We start from the raw sequence: 20,000 nt of genomic DNA, 5'->3' as shown, positions 1-20,000 counted from the left end.
ATATATATATATATATATATATATATATATATATATATATATATATATATATATACATATATATACATATATATATATATATATATATATATATATATATATATATATATATATATATATATATTATCCAACTAGTATCCTAGTTGATACTATTATGTAAATGTAAATGTATGTACTACTACTAGTAAATACGTCCCTGGACACATGAGGACTTTGAATATGTATGATCCTGTAACTACTTGGTATCGGATCGATACCTAAATGTGTGGTATCATCCAAAACTAATGTAAAGTATCCAAACAATGGAAGAATAAGTGATTATTACATTTTAACAGAAGTGTAGATAAAACATGTTAAAACAGATATTAACAGCAAAGGTACAAGTAGATTATTAATATTTTTTTACAGTTTGTCCCTCATAATGTTGACAACATACTAGAATGATAAATGACACAATATGTTACTGCATACGTCAGCAGACTAATTAGAGGTCTTTGTTTGTTTACTTACTACTAAAAGACAAGTATGTGTATTTAAATTTGCAATATTTGCAATCATAAACATATGTTTAATTTACCGTGAGATGTTTTGTTCAAATAAAGCCAATAATGCCATTTGTTTTGTGGTCTCCTTTATTTAAAAAGGTTTTTTGAAAATTATCGAAATACATTTTGGTACCGGTACCAAAATATTGGTATCGGGACAACCCTAATATATATATATATATATTAGGGTTGTAGTTACAGGATCATACATATTCAAAGTCCTCATGTGTCCAGGGACGTATTTAGTAGTAGTAGTACATACATTTACATTTACATAATAGTATCGACTAGAAACGCTCCTGCGCTTGGTATCATTACAGTGGATGTCAGGTGTAGATCCACCCATGACGTTTGTTTACATTCAGGAACAATAACTTCTCAGCCATGACACATGTTGGAGCTGTAATTATTATTGCATAATGGAACATGATATCAGAGCCTCTGAAGCCGATAACGAGATGGACGTCGGCGTTTACAGAATATTAGTTACTGTACTTTGTACTTTGTCATCCTGAAACTGATAGTCGCACAGATAGTAAACACACTGTAGCTGCCACATTGTCGTGATAACTGATAGTCGCCCAGATAGTAAACTCACTGTAGCTGCCACATTGTTGTGATGAATAGACGCTGAGTCAGTGTTTGCACTCTAGGATCATTAGGAGGAGGACGTGTTTGGGTAATGTCAGCAGTGAAGGATGAGGTGTGGGTATGTCCTCTTCACCTCACCACTGCTTTTTCATCGCAACCAATAACCGCAGAAACAATAGTGTTTACCTCATGGAGCCATTGTGTCTCTCAGAATGGACTCGTGTTGATGATCACAGATTAAGGCGGAGGATTAGGGGACAAAATGTCTACGTGTCAAACTTGAACTTCCTGATAAAGGTTTTCACCGTCAAGAAAAAATCTGATGTCCTCTGAAGATGTCTTAGACTTAGATTGGTCACATCTAGTCTTAGATTTAGATTGGTCACATCTAGTCTTAGACTTAGATTGGTCACATCTAGTCTTAGATTTAGATTGGTCACATCTAGTCTTAGACTTAGATTGGTCACATCTAGTCTTAGACTTAGATTGGTCACATCTGGTCTTAGACTTAGATTGGTCACATCTAGTCTTAGACTTAGATTGGTTACATCTGGTCTTAGACTTAGATTGGTCACATCTAGTCTTAGACTTAGATTGGTCACATCTAGTCTTAGACTTAGATTGGTCACATCTAGTCTTAGACTTAGATTGGTCACATCTAGTCTTAGACTTAGATTGGTCACGTCTAGTCTTAGACTTAGATTGGTCACATCTAGTCTTAGACTTAGATTGGTCACATCTAGTCTTAGACTTAGATTGGTCAGATCTAGTCTTAAACTTAGATTGGTCACATCTAGTCTTAGACTTAGATTGGTCACGTCTAGTCTTAGACTTAGATTGGTCACATCTAGTCTTAAACTTAAATTGGTCACATCTAGTCTTAGACTTAGATTGGTCACATCTAGTCTTAGACTTAGATTGATCACATCTAGTCTTAAACTTAAATTGGTCACATCTAGTCTTAGACTTAGATTATTCACATCAAGTCTTAGACTTAGATTGGTCACATCTAGTCTTAGACTTAGATTGGTCACGTCTAGTCTTAGACTTAGATTGGTCAGATCTAGTCTTAAACTTAAATTGGTCACATCTAGTCTTAGACTTAGATTGGTCACATCTAGTCTTAGACTTAGATTGGTCACATCTAGTCTTAAACTTAAATTGGTCACATCTAGTCTTAGACTTAGATTAGTCACATCAAGTCTTAGACTTAGATTGGTCACATCTAGTCTTAGACTTAGATTGGTCACATCTGGTCTCAGACTTAGATTGGTCACATCTAGTCTTAGACTTAAATTGGTCACATCTATTTTTAGACTTAGATTGGTCAGATTTAGTCTTAGACTTAGATTGGTCAGATCCAGTCTTAGACTTATATTGGTCACATCTAGTCTCAGACTTAGATTGGTCACATCTAGTCTTAGACTTAGATTGATCACATCTAGTCTTAGACTTAGATTGGTCACATCTAGTCTTAGACTTAAATTGGTCACATCTATTTTTAGACTTAGATTGGTCAGATTTAGTCTTAGACTTAGATTGGTCAGATGCAGTCTTAGACTTAGATTGGTCACATCTAGTCTTAAACTTACATTGGCCACATTAAGTCGTTGACTTAGATTGATCAGTTTTAGTCTGAGACTTAGATTGATCACATCTAGTGTTAGTCTTAGATTGGTCACATTAAGTCTTTGACTTAGATTGGTCAGATCTAGTTTTAGACTTAGATTGGTCAGATTTAGTCTTAGACTTAGATTGGTCACATCTAGTCACATCTAGTCTTAGACTTAGATCGGTCAGATTAATTTTAGACTTAGATTGGTCAGATTTAGTACCAGATTTAGTTTGGTCAGATCTAGTCTTAGACTTAGATTGGCCACATATAGTCTTAGACTTAGATTGGTCAGATTAATTTTAGACTTAGATTGGTCAGATTTAGTACCAGATTTAGATTAGTCAGATCTAGTCTTAGACTTAGATTCATCAGACGTAGTCTTAGAGTTAAAGTGGTTGGCTTTAGTCAGATTAAGATTGGTGAGATCTACTCTTAGACTTATATTGGTCAGATCTAGTCTTAGACTTAGATCGGTCACATCCAGTCTTAGACTTATATTGGTCACATCTAGTCTTAGACTTATATTGGTCACATCTGGTCTTAGACTTAGATTGGTCACATCTAGTCTTAGACTTAGATTGGTTACATCTGGTCTTAGACTTAGATTGTTCACATCTAGTCTTAGACTTAGATTGGTCACATCTAGTCATAGACTTAGATTGGTCACATCTAGTCTTAGACTTAGATTGGTCACATCTAGTCTTAGACTTAGATTGGTCACATCTAGTCTTAGACTTAGATTGGTCACGTCTAGTCTTAGACTTAGATTGGTCACATCTAGTCTTAGACTTAGATTGGTCACATCTAGTCTTAGACTTAGATTGGTCACATCTAGTCTTAGACTTAGATTGGTCAGATCTAGTCTTAAACTTAGATTGGTCACATCTAGTCTTAGACTTAGATTGGTCACATCTAGTCTTAAACTTAGATTGGTCACATCTAGTCTTAGACTTAGATTGGTCACATCTAGTCTTAGACTTAGATTGGTCACATCTAGTCTTAGACTTAGATTGGTCACATCTAGTCTTAGACTTAGATTGGTCACATCTAGTCTTAGACTTAGATTGGTCACGTCTAGTCTTAGATTTAGATTGGTCACGTATAGTCTTAGACTTAGATTGGTCACATCTAGTCTTAGACTTAGATTGGTCACATCTAGTCTTAGACTTAGATTGGTCACATCTAGTCTTAGACTTAGATTGGTCACATCTAGTCTTAGACTTAGATTGGTCACGTCTAGTCTTAGACTTGTATTGGTCACATCTAGTCTTAGACTTAGATTGGTCACATCTAGTCTTGGACTTAGATTGGTCACATCTAGTCTTAGACTTAGATTGGTCACATCTAGTCTTAGAGTTAGATTGGTCACATCAAGTCTTGGACTTAGATTGGTCACATCTAGTCTTAGACTTAGATTGGTCACATTAAGTCTTTGACTTAGTTTAGTCAGTTTACCACAATTGCAATTGCCATGTAAAGTCACGAATGCTAATCAGTAGCATGTATATAGCGTATCCAATGCAAGTTAGCATTAAGCTAGCGCATTTGTTCAATGCATTTATTTTATGTTGTAATGTCAGAGAAGTTATTGTGTATTCGATTCTTTCACAATCCTTCTTAAAGACCAGAGCAAATGTTTCTTCTTGTTTTATGCATTCTAAGTCATACATAAAGGCTAGCAAAAGTCAGCTAACAAATGAGGTAAAAGGAGTCTCTCTATTCAGCTTGTAAAGCGCTCTAAAAACATCCTTGGTTCATTTTGGTTAATTTGGTTACTTTGGTTAATGTGGTCCATTTGGTTAATTTGTTTGGTAAATTTGGTTAAAAATTGTTTTTTAAAATGGTTTAAAAGATTGTTACCTTGGTTAAATTGGTTAATTTGGTCAAACAAAACAATTTATGGTTGATTTTTTTTGTTTGATTGGATTAATTTTGGTTAATTTGGTTAAATTTTTGTGGTTGATTTGTTTAATTTTTTTTTTTTTTTTATTACATTTTTGGTAATTGTTTTGGTTAATCTTGTTTGGTTGATTTGGTTCATTTGGTTCATTTGGTTGATTTGGTTAATTTGGTTAATTTAGTGATTTTGGTTAATTTGGTAAACATATTTGGTAAACATATTTGGTTACTTTTTTGTTTATTTTTTGTTATTTTGGTTAATTTTGGTTAATGTTGGTTACATTTGGTTAATTTGGTTGATTTGTTAAATTGTTTTGGTTAATTTGGTTAATTTGGTTAATTTGGTTAATTTGGTTAATTTGGTTAATTTGGTTAATTTGGTTGATTTTGGTTAATTTGGTTTAAAAATTTGAAACATTTTATTAAAATGTTTGGTTGATTTGGTTAATTTTGGTTAATTTTGGTTAATTTGGTAAAATTGGTGAATTTTTTGGTTAAATGTTTTTGGTTAAATGTTTTTGGGGTTATTTTGGTTAATTTAGTTAATTTTGGTTAATTTAGGGTCAATTTTAAAGCCACCAGATATAAATGGAGTTTTGTTGGCGGTTTTTGGATGTATTTGAATGTACTCTCATTAGCTGCATTGTTAGCCACCTTGTATTTTTTTATATTGGACATTTTGGATGCAGGCTGATATAAAACAATGATTTTTTTTTCCTGATCTTGAACCAATACCGATTGCCGATCAGGACTCCGTAGTTGTAACGAGTAGCATTTCAAGTCTCGGCGTTGGTCTCTGAGTTCCGTGTCTTGCTGTGGTTCCAGTACAGGATCGGGCAGCTGTACATGATCAGCAGGCACAGCTGCGAGCAGAGCGGCGGGGGAGAAGGTGTGGTGGTCGTGAGGAACGAGTTGGACACGCACCCCCAACACGGCCCGGGACAGGTGACGGAGAAGCGGATCTACCTCAGCAGGTAAGCAGAATCAAGCCCCCCCACCCCACCCCACCTCCTCTCTTGCACCATGGTACTCCGTAACCGTGTTCGTCCGGTTCCGGTCTTTCACCGTCCAACCGTTTTGAGTTCCCGAGTATCGAACCTGTGACAACACGACACAGCAGACGACCCTGCAGGCAAAAGTCCAAGAGGCAGAAACGTGTTGAGGCCCGTACTGGAAATAATTCTGGTCCTACCAGAAAACGCTCCCGAGTGTTGTCAGTAGTTACTTAGGCTGTTTACCTGCTTGTTGGTATGGCACCAGTAACCGTCTCTGGAGGACTACAATCCTAACGTGTTTAGGAATAAAAACACACATTCTGTATCTGATAAGTGACACACTTTGCAGCAACGGCTATGTAACTCCAGTTAGCTACATAACTCCAGATATCTACTTTAACTCTAGCTAGCTATGTAACTTTACCTGGCTAAGTTACTTGAGCTAGCTACATAATGCCAGCTATCTACTTAACTCTAGTTAAGTAGATAGAGTAGAGTAACTCTAGCTTGCTACGTGACTCCAGCTAGCTTAGTAACTCCGGCTGGCTACGTAACTTTAGCTAGCTAAGTTACTCCAGCTAGCTATGCATCCACAGCTAGCTACTTAACTCTTCCTTGCCACGTAACTCCAGCTGGCTACTTAACTCTTGCTTGCCACGTAACTCCAGCTGGCTACGTAACTCCAGTTAGCTACTTAACTCTTGCTTGCCACATAACTCCAGCTGGCTACGTAACTCCAATTAGCTTAGTAACTCTTGCTTGCCACGTAACTCTAGCTAGTTACGTCCCTCTAGCTAGCTACGTAACTTTAACTGGCTAAGTTACTCAAGCTAGCTACATAACACCAGCTATCTACTTAACTCTAGTTAAGTAGATAGCATAGAGTAACTCCAGCTGGCTACGTGACTCCAGCTGGCTACTTAACTCTTGCTTGCCACGTAACTCCAGCTGGCTACATAACTCCAGTTAGCTACTTAACTCTTGCTTGCCACGTAACTCCAGCTGGCTACGTAACTCCAATTAGCTTAGTAACTCTTGCTTGCCACGTAACTCTAGCTAGTTACGTCCCTCTAGCTAGCTACGTAACTTTAACTGGCTAAGTTACTCACGCTAGCTACATAACACCAGCTATCTACTTAACTCCAGTTAAGTAGATAGCATAGAGTAACTCTAGCTTGCTACGTGACTCCAGCTGGCTACTTAACTCTTGCTTGCCACGTAACTCCAGCTGGCTACGTAACTCCAGTTAGCTACTTAACTCTTGCTTGCCACGTAACTCCAGCTGGCTACGTAACTCCAATTAGCTTAGTAACTCTTGCTTGCCACGTAACTCTAGCTAGTTACGTCCCTCTAGCTAGCTACGTAACTTTAACTGGCTAAGTTACTCAAGCTAGCTACATAACACCAGCTATCTACTTAACTCTAGTTAAGTAGATAGCATAGAGTAACTCTAGCTTGCTACGTGACTCCAGCTGGCTACTTAACTCTTGCTTGCCACGTAACTCCAGCTGCCTACGTAACTCCAGCTAGCTACTTAACTCTTGCTTGCCACATAACTCCAGCTGGCTACGTAACTCCAATTAGCTTAGTAACTCTTGCTTGCCACGTAACTCTAGCTAGTTACGTCCCTCTAGCTAGCTACGTAACTTTAACTGGCTAAGTTACTCACGCTAGCTACATAACACCAGCTATCTACTTAACTCTAGTTAAGTAGATAGCATAGAGTAACTCTAGCTTGCTACGTGACTCCAGCTGGCTACTTAACTCTTGCTTGCCACGTAACTCCAGCTGGCTACGTAACTCCAGTTAGCTACTTAACTCTTGCTTGCCACATAACTCCAGCTGGCTACGTAACTCCAATTAGCTTAGTAACTCTTGCTTGCCACGTAACTCTAGCTACTTACGTCCCTCTAGCTAGCTACGTAACTTTAACTGGCTAAGTTACTCAAGCTAGCTACAAAACACCAGCTATCTACTTAACTCTAGTTAAGTAGATAGCATCGAGTAACTCTAGCTTGCTACGTGACTCCAGCTGGCTACTTAACTCTTGCTTGCCACGTAACTCCAGCTGGCTACGTAACTCCAGTTAGCTACTTAACTCTTGCTTGCCACATAACTCCAGCTGGCTACGTAACTCCAATTAGCTTAGTAACTCTTGCTTGCCACGTAACTCTAGCTACTTACGTCCCTCTAGCTAGCTATGTAACTTTAACTGGCTAAGTTACTCAAGCTAGCTACATAACACCAGCTATCTACTTAACTCTAGCTGGCTGGAGAAACTCTAGCTTTGCTACGTGACTCCAGCTAGCTTAGTAACTCCAGCTGGCTACGTAACTCTAGCTAACTACGTAACTTTAGCTGGCTAAGTAACTCTAGCTAGCTATGCATCCACAGCTAGCTACTTAATTCTAGCACACAAGCTATGTAATAAAATAACACAAAAAGTTGGTCTTGTCTTCTATCTTAGTCAAGTCATTTACAAAATATAAACCTGCTAGGCTAGAGAAACCTCTCTAAGCTGTTGCACTTGTCCCATAACAATTACCACTTTGGATCAAGTGCCATCATTACTCTGGCCGTACCATCTATTATGGATATGGTGCTGGTATACCCAAGATTTCAGCCTTTCAAATCTTCTCTTGGACAACCAGTTTTTGACCCTGGTCTTTGTCCAATCCGAGTTACGGCCCCGTACATAGGCACTGGTTTGTTCCACGCAGTGTTTGGTTCTACCAGAACCGAGGCATCAGGCAAACTTTTGGCGACAATTTTCTGCAAAAATGGAATCGTACGACAACCACTGAATAACCTTGTCCATCGACCGGAACTTTCTACTCGGACTTTGTTATGTCGTAGCAATTGTGCTACTTTCCAAGTTGTTTTATGAGTACTTCTCCGTACTTCTTTATGAGGATTAATCACAGTTAAGTATTCATCTGTATTTCTGCGAATATGCTCTTTTATCTACACTAACTTGCTAAAGATGAAGAAGTGGTTGCTGTTCTTACAGTTTATTGCTTAAGGGCAGAGACTTTCTGTCCCTAGACATTCTCTAGACAAGTCACTATACCAACGAGCTCTGAAAGGTTTATATAACCCGGCACCTGTGTTTTCTCTTGTCAAAGGTCTCTTACCAACTTATGGTACTGAGCTCTAACTAAGCTGAAACTCTGTTAAAGTATTGAGTAGGAATGGTCCGATACGGTACCAAAGTCACTATACCAACAAGCTCTGAAAGGTTTATATAACCCGGCACCTGTGTTTTCTCTTGTCAAAGGTCTGTTACTAACTTATGGTACTAAGGTCTAACTAAGCTGAAACTCTGTTAAAGTCTTGAGTAGGAATGGTCCGATACGGTAAGAAAGTCACTATTCCTAGGAATACCTAGGTACCAATCGGTCTGCGGGCACAAGAATTTTTTTTTTTAATTTTTTGTTTTAATTAAATCAACATAAAAAACACAATATATACATTATATATCAATATAGATCAATACAGTCTGCAGGGATACAGTCCATAAGCACACATGATTGTATTTCTTTATGAAAAAAATAAATAAATAAATAAAATTTTACAAAAAATACCCCCCTCCCCCCCCCAAGCGTTGACCGGTCCGCAGCTACAAAAAGGTTGGGGACCACTGCACTAGACAGTTTGCTGCCGCAGTCAGGAAGTAGTCTTTGCTGTTAAAATAAATGTTTCCGTCTGGTCTTTTGTTGAGCCCTACAACATGTTTGTACTGTAAGCATGGTATTTAATACACACCAACTGTTTGATCGTAGCGTACATCTTAGTTGTCATGTTCATTACGGAGGTGTTGAAGTCACTAATGCTAGCCAGTGGCATGTGTGCGACAATCGTTGGTACTTTAACTTAACTTAACTTTAACTTTATGGCATATCCACTGTGAATTAGCATCGAGCTAGCCCTACAAAGATGACGGGGGAGAAGACGCGAGCCACGTCTTAAAGCACCTCTTCAGTGTTATAACTTGAAGTGAAGTGAAGTGAATTATATTTATATAGCGCTTTTCTCTAGTGACTCAAAGCGCTTTACATAGTGAAAACCCAATATCTAAGTTACATTTAAACCAGTGTGGGTGGCACTGGGAGCAGGTGGGTAAAGTGTCTTGCCCAAGGACACAACGGCAGTGACTAGGATGGCGGAAGTGGGGATCGAACCTGCAACCCTCAGGTTGATGGCACGGCCACTCTACCAACCGAGCTATACCGCCCATAAACTTCACCTTTACCTTTACTTTGCGTCCGTTCTCCCTTTTCCGTCCACACACCGTGTCTGCTTGCACGTACTCGGCGCGGGCGCGCTGCCGAACATGCTCCTCTGCTCGTAAAAACCAGCAATGTCACGACGTGACGACGACGGGGGGGTTGCAGGGGATGGGGGACCGGTACTTTTTAGAGGCGGTCTAGTACCGAATATGATTCATTAGTACCGCGGTACTATACTAATATCGGTATACCGTACGACCCTAGTACCACGTTACCCCCTGATACCACATACTCCTCATGTCCAAACTGTCCGTACAGAAATGTCCAAGCGGTTCTAAATAGTACAAAATAGGTCACATAGTGTTTCCCACACATTCATTTATTTGTGGCGGCCCGCCACGAAGGAATTACGTCCGTCACAAATAGATTTTTTTTTTTTTGGTCCTGTCCAGCTTCTCAGGCAAATCATATAGTTGATGTAGATGCCCATATAGGCTCTTCAGATTTACTTTACAAAAGAGAAGTGTAGGATACTTCTCTTGTTGCCTTATTTGTATTTGACCACTACTGTTTTCTGTTTATTTGTTACTGACTGAGGCAGGACACCTCTGCCTCTGTTTCACTTTATGTTGCTGGTAAATAATATGCTTGTAGTAGTAGGCTAAAGTTGAATTATTTAGTATGCACTAATTAAAGGGGCAGAGCTTTAAGAGACATTATAGCTTTTATATTTTATAAGATATATTTTTTGTAAGAACCACAATTAATAAATATATTTCAGTGAATAACTTATTGTTCGAATCTGTATATAAATATGTACATAAAGTGTTGTAATTATATTGTAAAATGGATGGATGGATGGACGTTTAAAACAAAACTGTTATTATTAATTAGTAAGTATACATTTTTTTAGCCTTTTTAGAGAAAATCATATCATTGTAGTAAATTATGCAAATTACTCGATGATGTCATGGTGACCACGCCCATGGCCACGCCCCCACCGCCACAGGTATCTTGGCAGTTTATGGGAAACACTGTGTCAGGTGCAGACTATTAGTCCACAAATACATGTGTTGTCGACTAGAACACATTTAGTATCGCCACACCCAAACATATTTGGGTCCGTTCTTCCTGGTGCGACCAGAACGTCAACAATAGGCATTTAGAGATGAATCATAACATGATTTCTGCGGTGAGTAAAGTTGCCCTCAGGTAACCCGGCAATATTTAGCTTTTTCTTTTTCCACTCCCTGCCCTTTTTTTTTTCTTTTTTTTTTTTTTTTGCTTAAAAAATAAAAAAATAAAAAATAAAAATAAAGTCTTTTTTTTTTTTTTTTTTTTATATATATATATATTGTTTTTTTTGTATTTATTTTTTTGATTTCCCGGTGTTGCTTTCAGCAAACTGCCGTCATGGGCCAAGATCCTGGTCCCGGACTTCTGCTACGTGACAGAAAAGGCCTGGAATCTCTACCCGTTCACCATCACAGGTATCGAATATCACTTCCACCTTGCATGTTTTATACACGGTCTTTGCTCTGTACACACGTTTTCCCCCCCTAGTAGCATCAAATATTCATTTCTCTGCAGTAGCGTGTGTGTGTGTTTACATGCATGCATAACACCGTTTTTTTTTTTCTCCCCCTCCCCCCTGCCACACCCGATATCGATCACCGCGGGCGCCGCAGAATACTCAGTAAGTCATCTCCCTCGTCATTTCATCATCACGCCGACAGAGCTCCGTCTCATCCGGAAAACGCTCCCCTTCTTCCCTCCTCGTCTGCACCTTGCTCACTTTTGTCTGCTCGGCAGGTGTCCTTCCTCCCCAGGTTCAGCGTCCGCATCGAGACGCGATTCGAGAACAACAACGGCAGCAATGACAACGTGAGTGGAGAGGTACACTTTGGCACTTTGGACCCAGGTTGGTTGAGAGGGTCGGGCCGAGAGAAAAAAACCATATAAACGTACAAAAGTGTATATACTCACAAGAAACCGAATAGCTTTGTCTTGGACCTTTTTTTTTTACTTAAAGAAAGCAAATTAACATATTATATGAGAATGTTATGTTATGATTATCTTTAACCGAATCACAGCAGTGCTCAAATTAAAAAACAGCATTCCCTCTCATGTGATATTGCTTAATTAACATTAATGATGTGCACTTTAACAACTAGGCTTACAACTATACCTAATATATATAAAGGGGTGGAAAAGTGACTATTACCTGCAGGGCAAACATTAGCTAACCAGAAGGCAATAACAATGTCAACAGAAAACACCTGCTTAAAAGATCTAATACAAATGTCCCCGAGGAATGTAAGGTGGGACCTAACGTTACATTATTATTTTCCATAACAATTTAGCCCCCTCCACAATATTAACCCGACGTTAAAACAGAACTAGCTATTTATTGATTAGCAATTGCCGTATCATGTAACATTAGCTTAATGCTAAAAAGCCAGGTTACTAGCACATTCTGTAACAGACAAATAATTTCACGTAGGCTAACGTTACCTACCTGCTACCTCTGTCTTTTTCTCGTTTCTCCTCCTCTTCTTTTCTCTTTTGTCTTCCCTGGGCACCTGACAGTTTTGGCCGTTTTGACATCTTGTGTTGATTTTTTGATGCGGTGACGTCCAAAAAGAGTCATGATACGGGAAGGGAGGGGGCGCACCGTGCGGGGGGAGGTGGGGCGTAATGTTGTAACAAACAATATTTCTATTAAATAGGCTTTACTTTGCATTTTAATTAACGTGGGATTATTTTTTTGTATTTAGAAATAATAGTACCAACTTTTTTTTTTTTTCTCCAACATTTGTGGCACTGGCGTGGCGCCCCCTGATGGACGGCGCCCTTAGCATTTGCCTATACGGCCTATGCCACGGGCCGGCCCTGTTTTCAACTTAAATTCAGTTGAATAGACTGCAAAGACAAGATATTTCATGTTCACACTGAGAAACTTTCTTATTTTTTTGCAAATATTCAATTTAATGGCAGCAACACATTGCAAAAAATGTATTTTTTACCAGTGTGTTACATGGCCTTTCCTTTTAACAACACTCAGTAGAGGTTTGGGAACTGAGGAGACACATTTTTGAAGTGGAATTCTTTCCCATTCTTGCTTGATGTACAGCTTAAGTTGTTCAACAGTCTCCCTTCTCATATTTTAGCCTTCACACATTTTCAATGTCTGGACTACAGGCAGGCCAGTCTAGTACCTGCACTCTTTTACTACAAAGTAACACGTGGCTTGGCATCGTCTTGTCGAAATAAGCAGGGGTGTCCATGATAACGTTGCTTGGATGGCAACATATGTTGCTCCAAAAGCTGTATGTACCTTTCAGCATTAATGGTGCCTTCACAGATGTGTAAGTTACCCATGTCTTGGGCACTAATACACCCCCATACCATCACACATGCTGCCTTTTACACTTTGCGCCTAAACCAATCCGGATGGTTCTTTTCCTCTTTGGTCCGGAGGACACGACGTCCACAGTTTCCAAAAAACAATTTGAAATGTGGACTCGTCAGACCACAGAACACTTTTCCACTTTGCATCAGTCCATCTTAGACGAGCTCAGGCCCAGCGAAGCCGGCGGCGTTTCCGGGTGTTGTTGATAAATGGCTTTGGCTTTGCATGGTAGAGTTTTAACTTGCACTTACAGATGTAGCAACCAACTGTAGTTACTGACAGTGGCTTTCTGAAGTGTTCCTGAGCCCATGTGGTGATGTCCTTTACACACCGATGTCACTTTTTGATGCAGTACCGCCTGAGGGATCCAAGGTCACGGGCATTGAATGTTACGTGCAGTGATTTCTCCAGATTCTCTGAACCTTTTGATGATATTACGGAGCGTAGATGGTGAAATCCCTAAATTCCTTGCTTGAGAAATGTTGTTCTTAAACAATTTGCTCAGGCATTTGTTGACAAAGTGGTGACCCTCGCCCCGTCCTTGTTTGTGAACGACTGAGCATTTCATGGAAGCTGCTTTTATACCCGATCATGGCACCCACCTGTTCCCAATTAGCCTGTTCCAAATAAGTCTTTGACGAGCATTCCTCAACTTTCTCAGTCTTTTTTGCCACTTGTGCCAGCTTTTTTGAAACACGTTGCAGGCATCCAATTCCAAATGAGCTAAAATGTGCAAAAAATACCAAAGTTTGTCAGTGTGAACATGAAATATCTTGTCTTTGCAGTCTATTCAATTGAATATAAGTTGAAAAGGATTTGTTGTATTCTCTTTTTATTTAGCATCTACACAACGTGACAACTTCACTGCTTTTGGGGTTTGGTGCATATTCGTGACTGTTAAGTGTTCAATGTGATATCACTATTTTGTTGACGTTGTTTTGCACGCTTGTGTCCTCTCTGCTTTGATAGCAGAGCGGATTATAATCAGAGGAAGGTGACATTTGAATGTAAGTTTCCTCAGCTTCCATAGGTTTAGTGAGGCACTGTGAGAAAGTGCCAATGCAGCACTTGTAAAAAAATGAATAAATAAATAAAAAAAGCACCAAGGGCGAGTACGGTACCCTGATGGCTTTTTATTTGACTATTTGTTGGTTTTTGGCAGCCACGTGAACAAACTCGACGGGGCATTAGAGCTCGTTTGAAACAAGATCAGCTAAAAGTAACACAGCCCTCGGATCTTATTTTTTTACCTTTTATTGTCCCCGGGGGGGAATTCTATTTACACCGTTTTGCTTTTCAAATTGGAATGTACAGTTGCCAGCGCTGCCTGTTAGGAATGGAGGTGGAGATGTTTCTAGCTCCCAGTATCATCTCCTACTGGTATCATCTCCATTCTCTACATCAGGGGTCACCAACCTTTTTGAAAGCAAGAGCTACTTCTTGGGTACTGATTAATGCGAAGGGCTACCAGTTTGATACACACTTAAATAAAATGCCAGAAGTAGCCAATTTGCTCAATTTACCTTTAACTCTGTTATTATTAATAATTAATTATATTTACACTTAATTGAACGGTTTAAAAGAGGAGAAAACACGAAAAAAATGACAATTCAATTTTGAAACAAAGTTTATCTTCAATTTCGACTCTTTAAAATTCAAAATTCAACAGAAAAAAAGAAGAGAAAAACTAGCTAATTCGAATCTTTTTGAAAAAACTTAAAAAAGATTTTATGGAACATCATTAGTAATTTTTCCTGATTAAGATTCATTTTAGAATTTTGATGACATGTTTTAAATAGGTTAAAACACAATCTGCACTTTGTTAGAATATATAACAAATTGGACCAAGCTATATTTCTAACAAAGACAAATCATTATTTCTTCTAGATTTTCCAGAACAAAAATTTTAAAAGAAATTCAAAAGACTTTGAAATAAGATTTAAATTTGATTCTACAGATTTTCTAGATTTGCCAGAATAATTTTTTTGAATTCTAATCATAATAAGTTTGAAGAAATATTTCACAAATATTCTTCGTCGAAAAAACAGAAGCTAAAATGAAGAATTAAATTAAAATGTATTTATTATTCTTTACAATAAAAAAAATAAATGTACTTGAACATTCATTTAAATTGTCAGGAAAGAAGAGGAAGGAATTTAAAAGGTAAAAAGGTGTATGTGTTTAAAAATCCTAAAATCATTTTTAAGGTTGTATTTTTTCTCCAAAATTGTCTTTCTGAAAGTTATAAGAAGCAAAGTAAAAAAAAATGTATGAATTTATTTAAACAAGTGAAGACCAAGTCTTTAAAATATTTTCTTGGATTTTCAAATTTTATTTGAGTTTTGTCTCTTAGAATTAAAAATGTCGAGACCAGCTTGCTAGTAAAAAAATACAATTTAAAAAATAGAGGCAGCTCACTGGTAAGTGCTGCTATTTGAGCTATTTTTAGAACAGGCCAGCGGGCTACTCATCTGGTCCTTACGGGCTACCTGGTGCCCGCGGGCACCGCGTTGGTGACCCCTGCTTTACACAATCCATCATCAAGGTCTTCATAGTCAAACCTAAATAAGTAGATTTTTAGATGGGAGAAATCAATGGCTTGGTTTAGTTGTTGTTTTTTGGGGAGTGTTTAGAGTGCAACTCATGAATCCTTGAATCCCCATTTGTTGTGTGAATGCTCCAAAACATTCACACTTATGCTTTTCCACACCAAAAAGTCATTTATTTGTTATTCAACTTCAACGTCAACTTCGTCTCCTTCTCCAGATTTTTCACCCGATTCAGACCATTCCAACTTCAACGTGTGGGCTTTACCTTCCCAAAAATTTCCCAGTATTCCAGGTTTTCCGGAAAAATGTTTCCCATTCAATGGGAATTAGCCATTTTTCTAATGTTCTCAAAGCGCTTTGACACTATATCCACATTTACCCATTCACACACACATTCACACACTGATGGCGGGAGCTGCCATGCAAGGCGCTAACCACGACCCATCAGGAGCAAGGGTGAAGTGGACACAACGGACGTGACGAGGTTGGTAGAAGGTGGAGATTGAACCAGGAACCCTCAGGTTGCTGGCTTGGCCACTCTCCCAACCCCCGCCATTTCCACATTTTCAACCCATTTAAAGCATTTCACCTTCAACATATTCAACTATTAAGGAAATTCGAACTGTCATTTTTCCAAGTTCAAAAAAAATTCCAGGAATTTGCTTTTTCCAACCCTTTTTTTACCCTTTTTTCTGGCGACTACTCCTTCTACATTTTTCAACCCACTTCAAGCGTTCCACCTTCAAAACTTTCCTCTTAATCGGGGGGGGAAAAAAACAGTTGTATTTTTAAACAGTGAAAATTCCCGGTTTTCCCGAAATTCCAGGAATTCCTTAATATCATTTCTCAATTAAAACATTTCTCAATTGATATGAAACATTCCAACACCAACCATTTCAACTCATTCAGAGCATTCAAGTTTTTTACCATTTTTTAAAAAATTCCCGCTTTTCCCGAAATTCCAAAATTTTGGGGAAATTCCCATTGAAATGAATGGGACATTCTTCAAAGTTCCACAACTCCCACAATTTTCATCTGATTCAAACTGTTCCAACTTCAAAATATCCAGCCTGTTTGGGAATTGTGTGCTCTACTTCAACAATTCTAAAAAATTCTGGAAATTCTTCAAAATATTCAGCCTGTTTGGGAATTGTGTGCTCTACTTCAACAATTCTAAAAAATTCTGGAAATTCTTCAAAATATTCAGCCTGTTTGGGAATTGTGTGCTCTACTTCAACAATTCTAAAAAATTCTGTAAATTCTTCAAAATATTCAGCCTGTTTGGGAATTGTGTGCTCTACTTCAACAATTCTAAAAAATTCTGTAAATTCTTCAAAATATTCAGCCTGTTTGGGAATTGTGTGCTCTACTTCAACAATTCTAAAAAATTCTGGAAATTCAAACTATCATTTTTCCAAGTTCGAAAATTTTTTCCAGGAATTTGTTTTTTCCAACCCTTTTTTGACCCTTTTTTCTGGCGACTACTCCTTCTACATTTTTCAACCCACTTCAAGCGTTCCACCTTCAAAACTTTCCTCTTAAGAAAAAGGAAAGTTTTTCCTTAATATCATTTCTCAATTACAACATTTCTCAATTGATATGAAAAATTCCAACACCAACCATTTCAACTCATTCAGAGCATTCGAGTTTTTTACCATTTTAAAAAAAAATCCCGCTTTTCCCGAAATTCCTAAAATTTTGGGGAAATTCCCATTGAAATGAATGGGACATTCTTCAAAATTCCACAACTCCCACATTTTTCATCTGATTCAAACTGTTCCAACTTCAAAATATCCAGCCTGTTTGGGAATTGTGTGCTCTACTTCAACAATTCTAAAAAATTCTGGAAATTCAAACTATCATTTTTCCAAGTTCGAAAAATTTTTCCAGGAATTTGTTTTTTCCAACCCTTTTTTGACCCTTTTTTCTGGCGACTACTCCTTCTACATTTTTCAACCCACTTCAAGCGTTCCACCTTCAAAACGTTCCTCTTAATCGGGGAAAGAAAAACTAAGTTGTATTTTTAAACTGTGAAATTTCCCGGTTTTCCCGAAATTCCAGGAATTCCTTAATATCATTTCTCGATTACAACATTTATCAATTGATATGAAAAATTCCAACACCAACCATTTCAACTCATTCAGAGCATTCGAGTTTTTTACCATTTTAAAAAAAATTCCCGCTTTTCCCGAAATTCCTAAAATTTTGGGGAAATTCCCATTGAAATGAATGGGACATTCTTCAAAGTTCCACAACTCCCACATTTTTCATCTGATTCAAACTGTTCCAACTTCAAAATATCCAGCCTGTTTGGGAATTGTGTGCTCTACTTCAACAATTCTAAAAAATTCTGGAAATTCAAACTATCATTTTTCCAAGTTCGAAAAAAATTTCCAGGAATTTGTTTTTTCCAACCCTTTTTTGACCCTTTTTTCTGGCGACTACTCCTTCTACATTTTTCAACCCACTTCAAGCGTTCCACCTTCAAAACTTTCCTCTTAATCGGGGAAAAAAAACGAAGTTGTTTTTTTATCTAAACTGTAAAAATTCCTATTTTTCCTGAAATTCCAGGAATATCATTCCTCAATTAAAACATTTCTCAATTGATTTGAATAATACCAACACCAACCATTTCAACACATTCAGAGAATTCAAGTTTTTTACCATTTAAAAAAAAAAAATTCCCGCTTTTCCCGAAATTCCCCAAATTTTGGGGAAATTCCCATTGAAATGAATGGGACATTCTTCAAAGTTCCACAACTCCCACAATTTTCATCTGATTCAAACTGTTCCAACTTCAAAATATCCAGCCTGTTTGGGAATTGTGTGCTCTACTTCAACAATTCTAAAAAATTCTGTAAATTCTTCAAAATATTCAGCCTGTTTGGGAATTGTGTGCTCTACTTCAACAATTCTAAAAAATTCTGTAAATTCAAACTATAATTTTTCCAAGTTCAAAAAAAATTCCAGGAATTCGTTTTTTCCAACCCTTTTTTGACCCTTTTTTCTGGCGACTACTCCTTTTACATTTTTCAACCCGCTTCAAGCGTTCCACCATCAAAACATTCCTCTTAATTGGGGAAAAAAACTGAGGGGTTTTTTAAACCGTAAAAATTCCCGGTTTTCCCGAAATTCCAGGAATTCCTTAATATAATTTCTCAATTAAAACATTTCTCAATTAATTTGAAAAATTCCAACACCAACCATTTCAACTCATTCAGAGCATTCAAGTTTTTTACCATTTTCAAAAAAATTCCCGAAATTCCCAAATTTTTGGGAAATCCCCATTGAAATGAATGGGACATTCTTCAAAGTTCCACAACTCCCACCTTTTTTCATCTGATTCAAACTGTTCCAACTTCAAAATATCCAGCCTGTTTGGGAATTGTGTGCTCTACTTCAACAATTCTAAAAAATTCTGGAAATTCAAACTATCATTTTTACAACTTCAAAAAAATTCCAGGAATTTGTTTTTTCCAACGCTTTTTTGACCCTTTTTTCTGGCGACTACTCGTTCTACATTTTTCAACCCCCTTCAAGCATTCCACCATCAAAACATTCCTCTTAATTGGGGAAAAAAAACGGAGTTGTTTTTTTAAACCGTAAAAATTCCCGGTTTTCACGAAATTCCAAGAATTCCTTAATATAATTTCTCAATTTAAACATTTCTCAATTGATTTGAAAAATTCCAACACCAACCATTTCAACTCATTCAGAGCATTCAAGTTTTTTACCATTTTCAAAAAAATTCCAATAATTCCCAAATGTTTGGGAAATTCCCATTGAAATCAATGGGACATTCTTCAAAGTTCCACAACTCCCACATTTTTCATCCGATTCAAACTGTTCCAACTTCAAAATATCCAGCCTCTTTGGGAATTGTGTGCTCTACTTCAACAATTCTAAAAAATTCTGGAAATTCAAACTATCATTTTTCCAACTTCAAAAAAATTCCTGGAATTTGTTTTTTCCAACCCTTTTTTTACCCTTTTTTCTGGCGACTACTTCTTCCACAATTTTCAACCCACTTCAAGCGTTCCACCGTCAAAACATTCCTCTTAATCGGGGAAAAAAACTGAGTTGTTTTTTTAAACCGTAAAAATTCCTGGTTTTCCCGAAATTTCAGGAATTCCTTAATATCATTTCTCAATTAAAACATTTCTCA

The 20,000-nt window shown here is 37.6% G+C and overlaps 1 protein-coding gene across 1 annotated transcript in view; it reads left to right on the top strand.

The window, feature by feature from the left end:
• pitpnc1b (phosphatidylinositol transfer protein cytoplasmic 1b) overlaps nucleotides 1-20,000 on the top strand; it is a 72,347-nt gene that overhangs the window by 12,072 nt on the left and 40,275 nt on the right. Inside the window, exons 2-5 of the mRNA XM_062064123.1 lie at nucleotides 5,476-5,624; nucleotides 11,276-11,364; nucleotides 11,563-11,570; nucleotides 11,687-11,758. Coding sequence (XP_061920107.1) covers nucleotides 5,476-5,624; nucleotides 11,276-11,364; nucleotides 11,563-11,570; nucleotides 11,687-11,758 — 318 coding nt within the window. The remainder of the gene's footprint in view (nucleotides 1-5,475; nucleotides 5,625-11,275; nucleotides 11,365-11,562; nucleotides 11,571-11,686; nucleotides 11,759-20,000) is intronic.

The sequence above is a fragment of the Entelurus aequoreus genome, linkage group LG11 (assembly GCF_033978785.1).
Source record: "Entelurus aequoreus isolate RoL-2023_Sb linkage group LG11, RoL_Eaeq_v1.1, whole genome shotgun sequence".
NCBI lineage: Eukaryota > Metazoa > Chordata > Actinopteri > Syngnathiformes > Syngnathidae > Entelurus > Entelurus aequoreus.
Note: the sequence above shows the minus strand (reverse complement) of the source record. Positions and strands in the feature narration are given on the sequence as shown.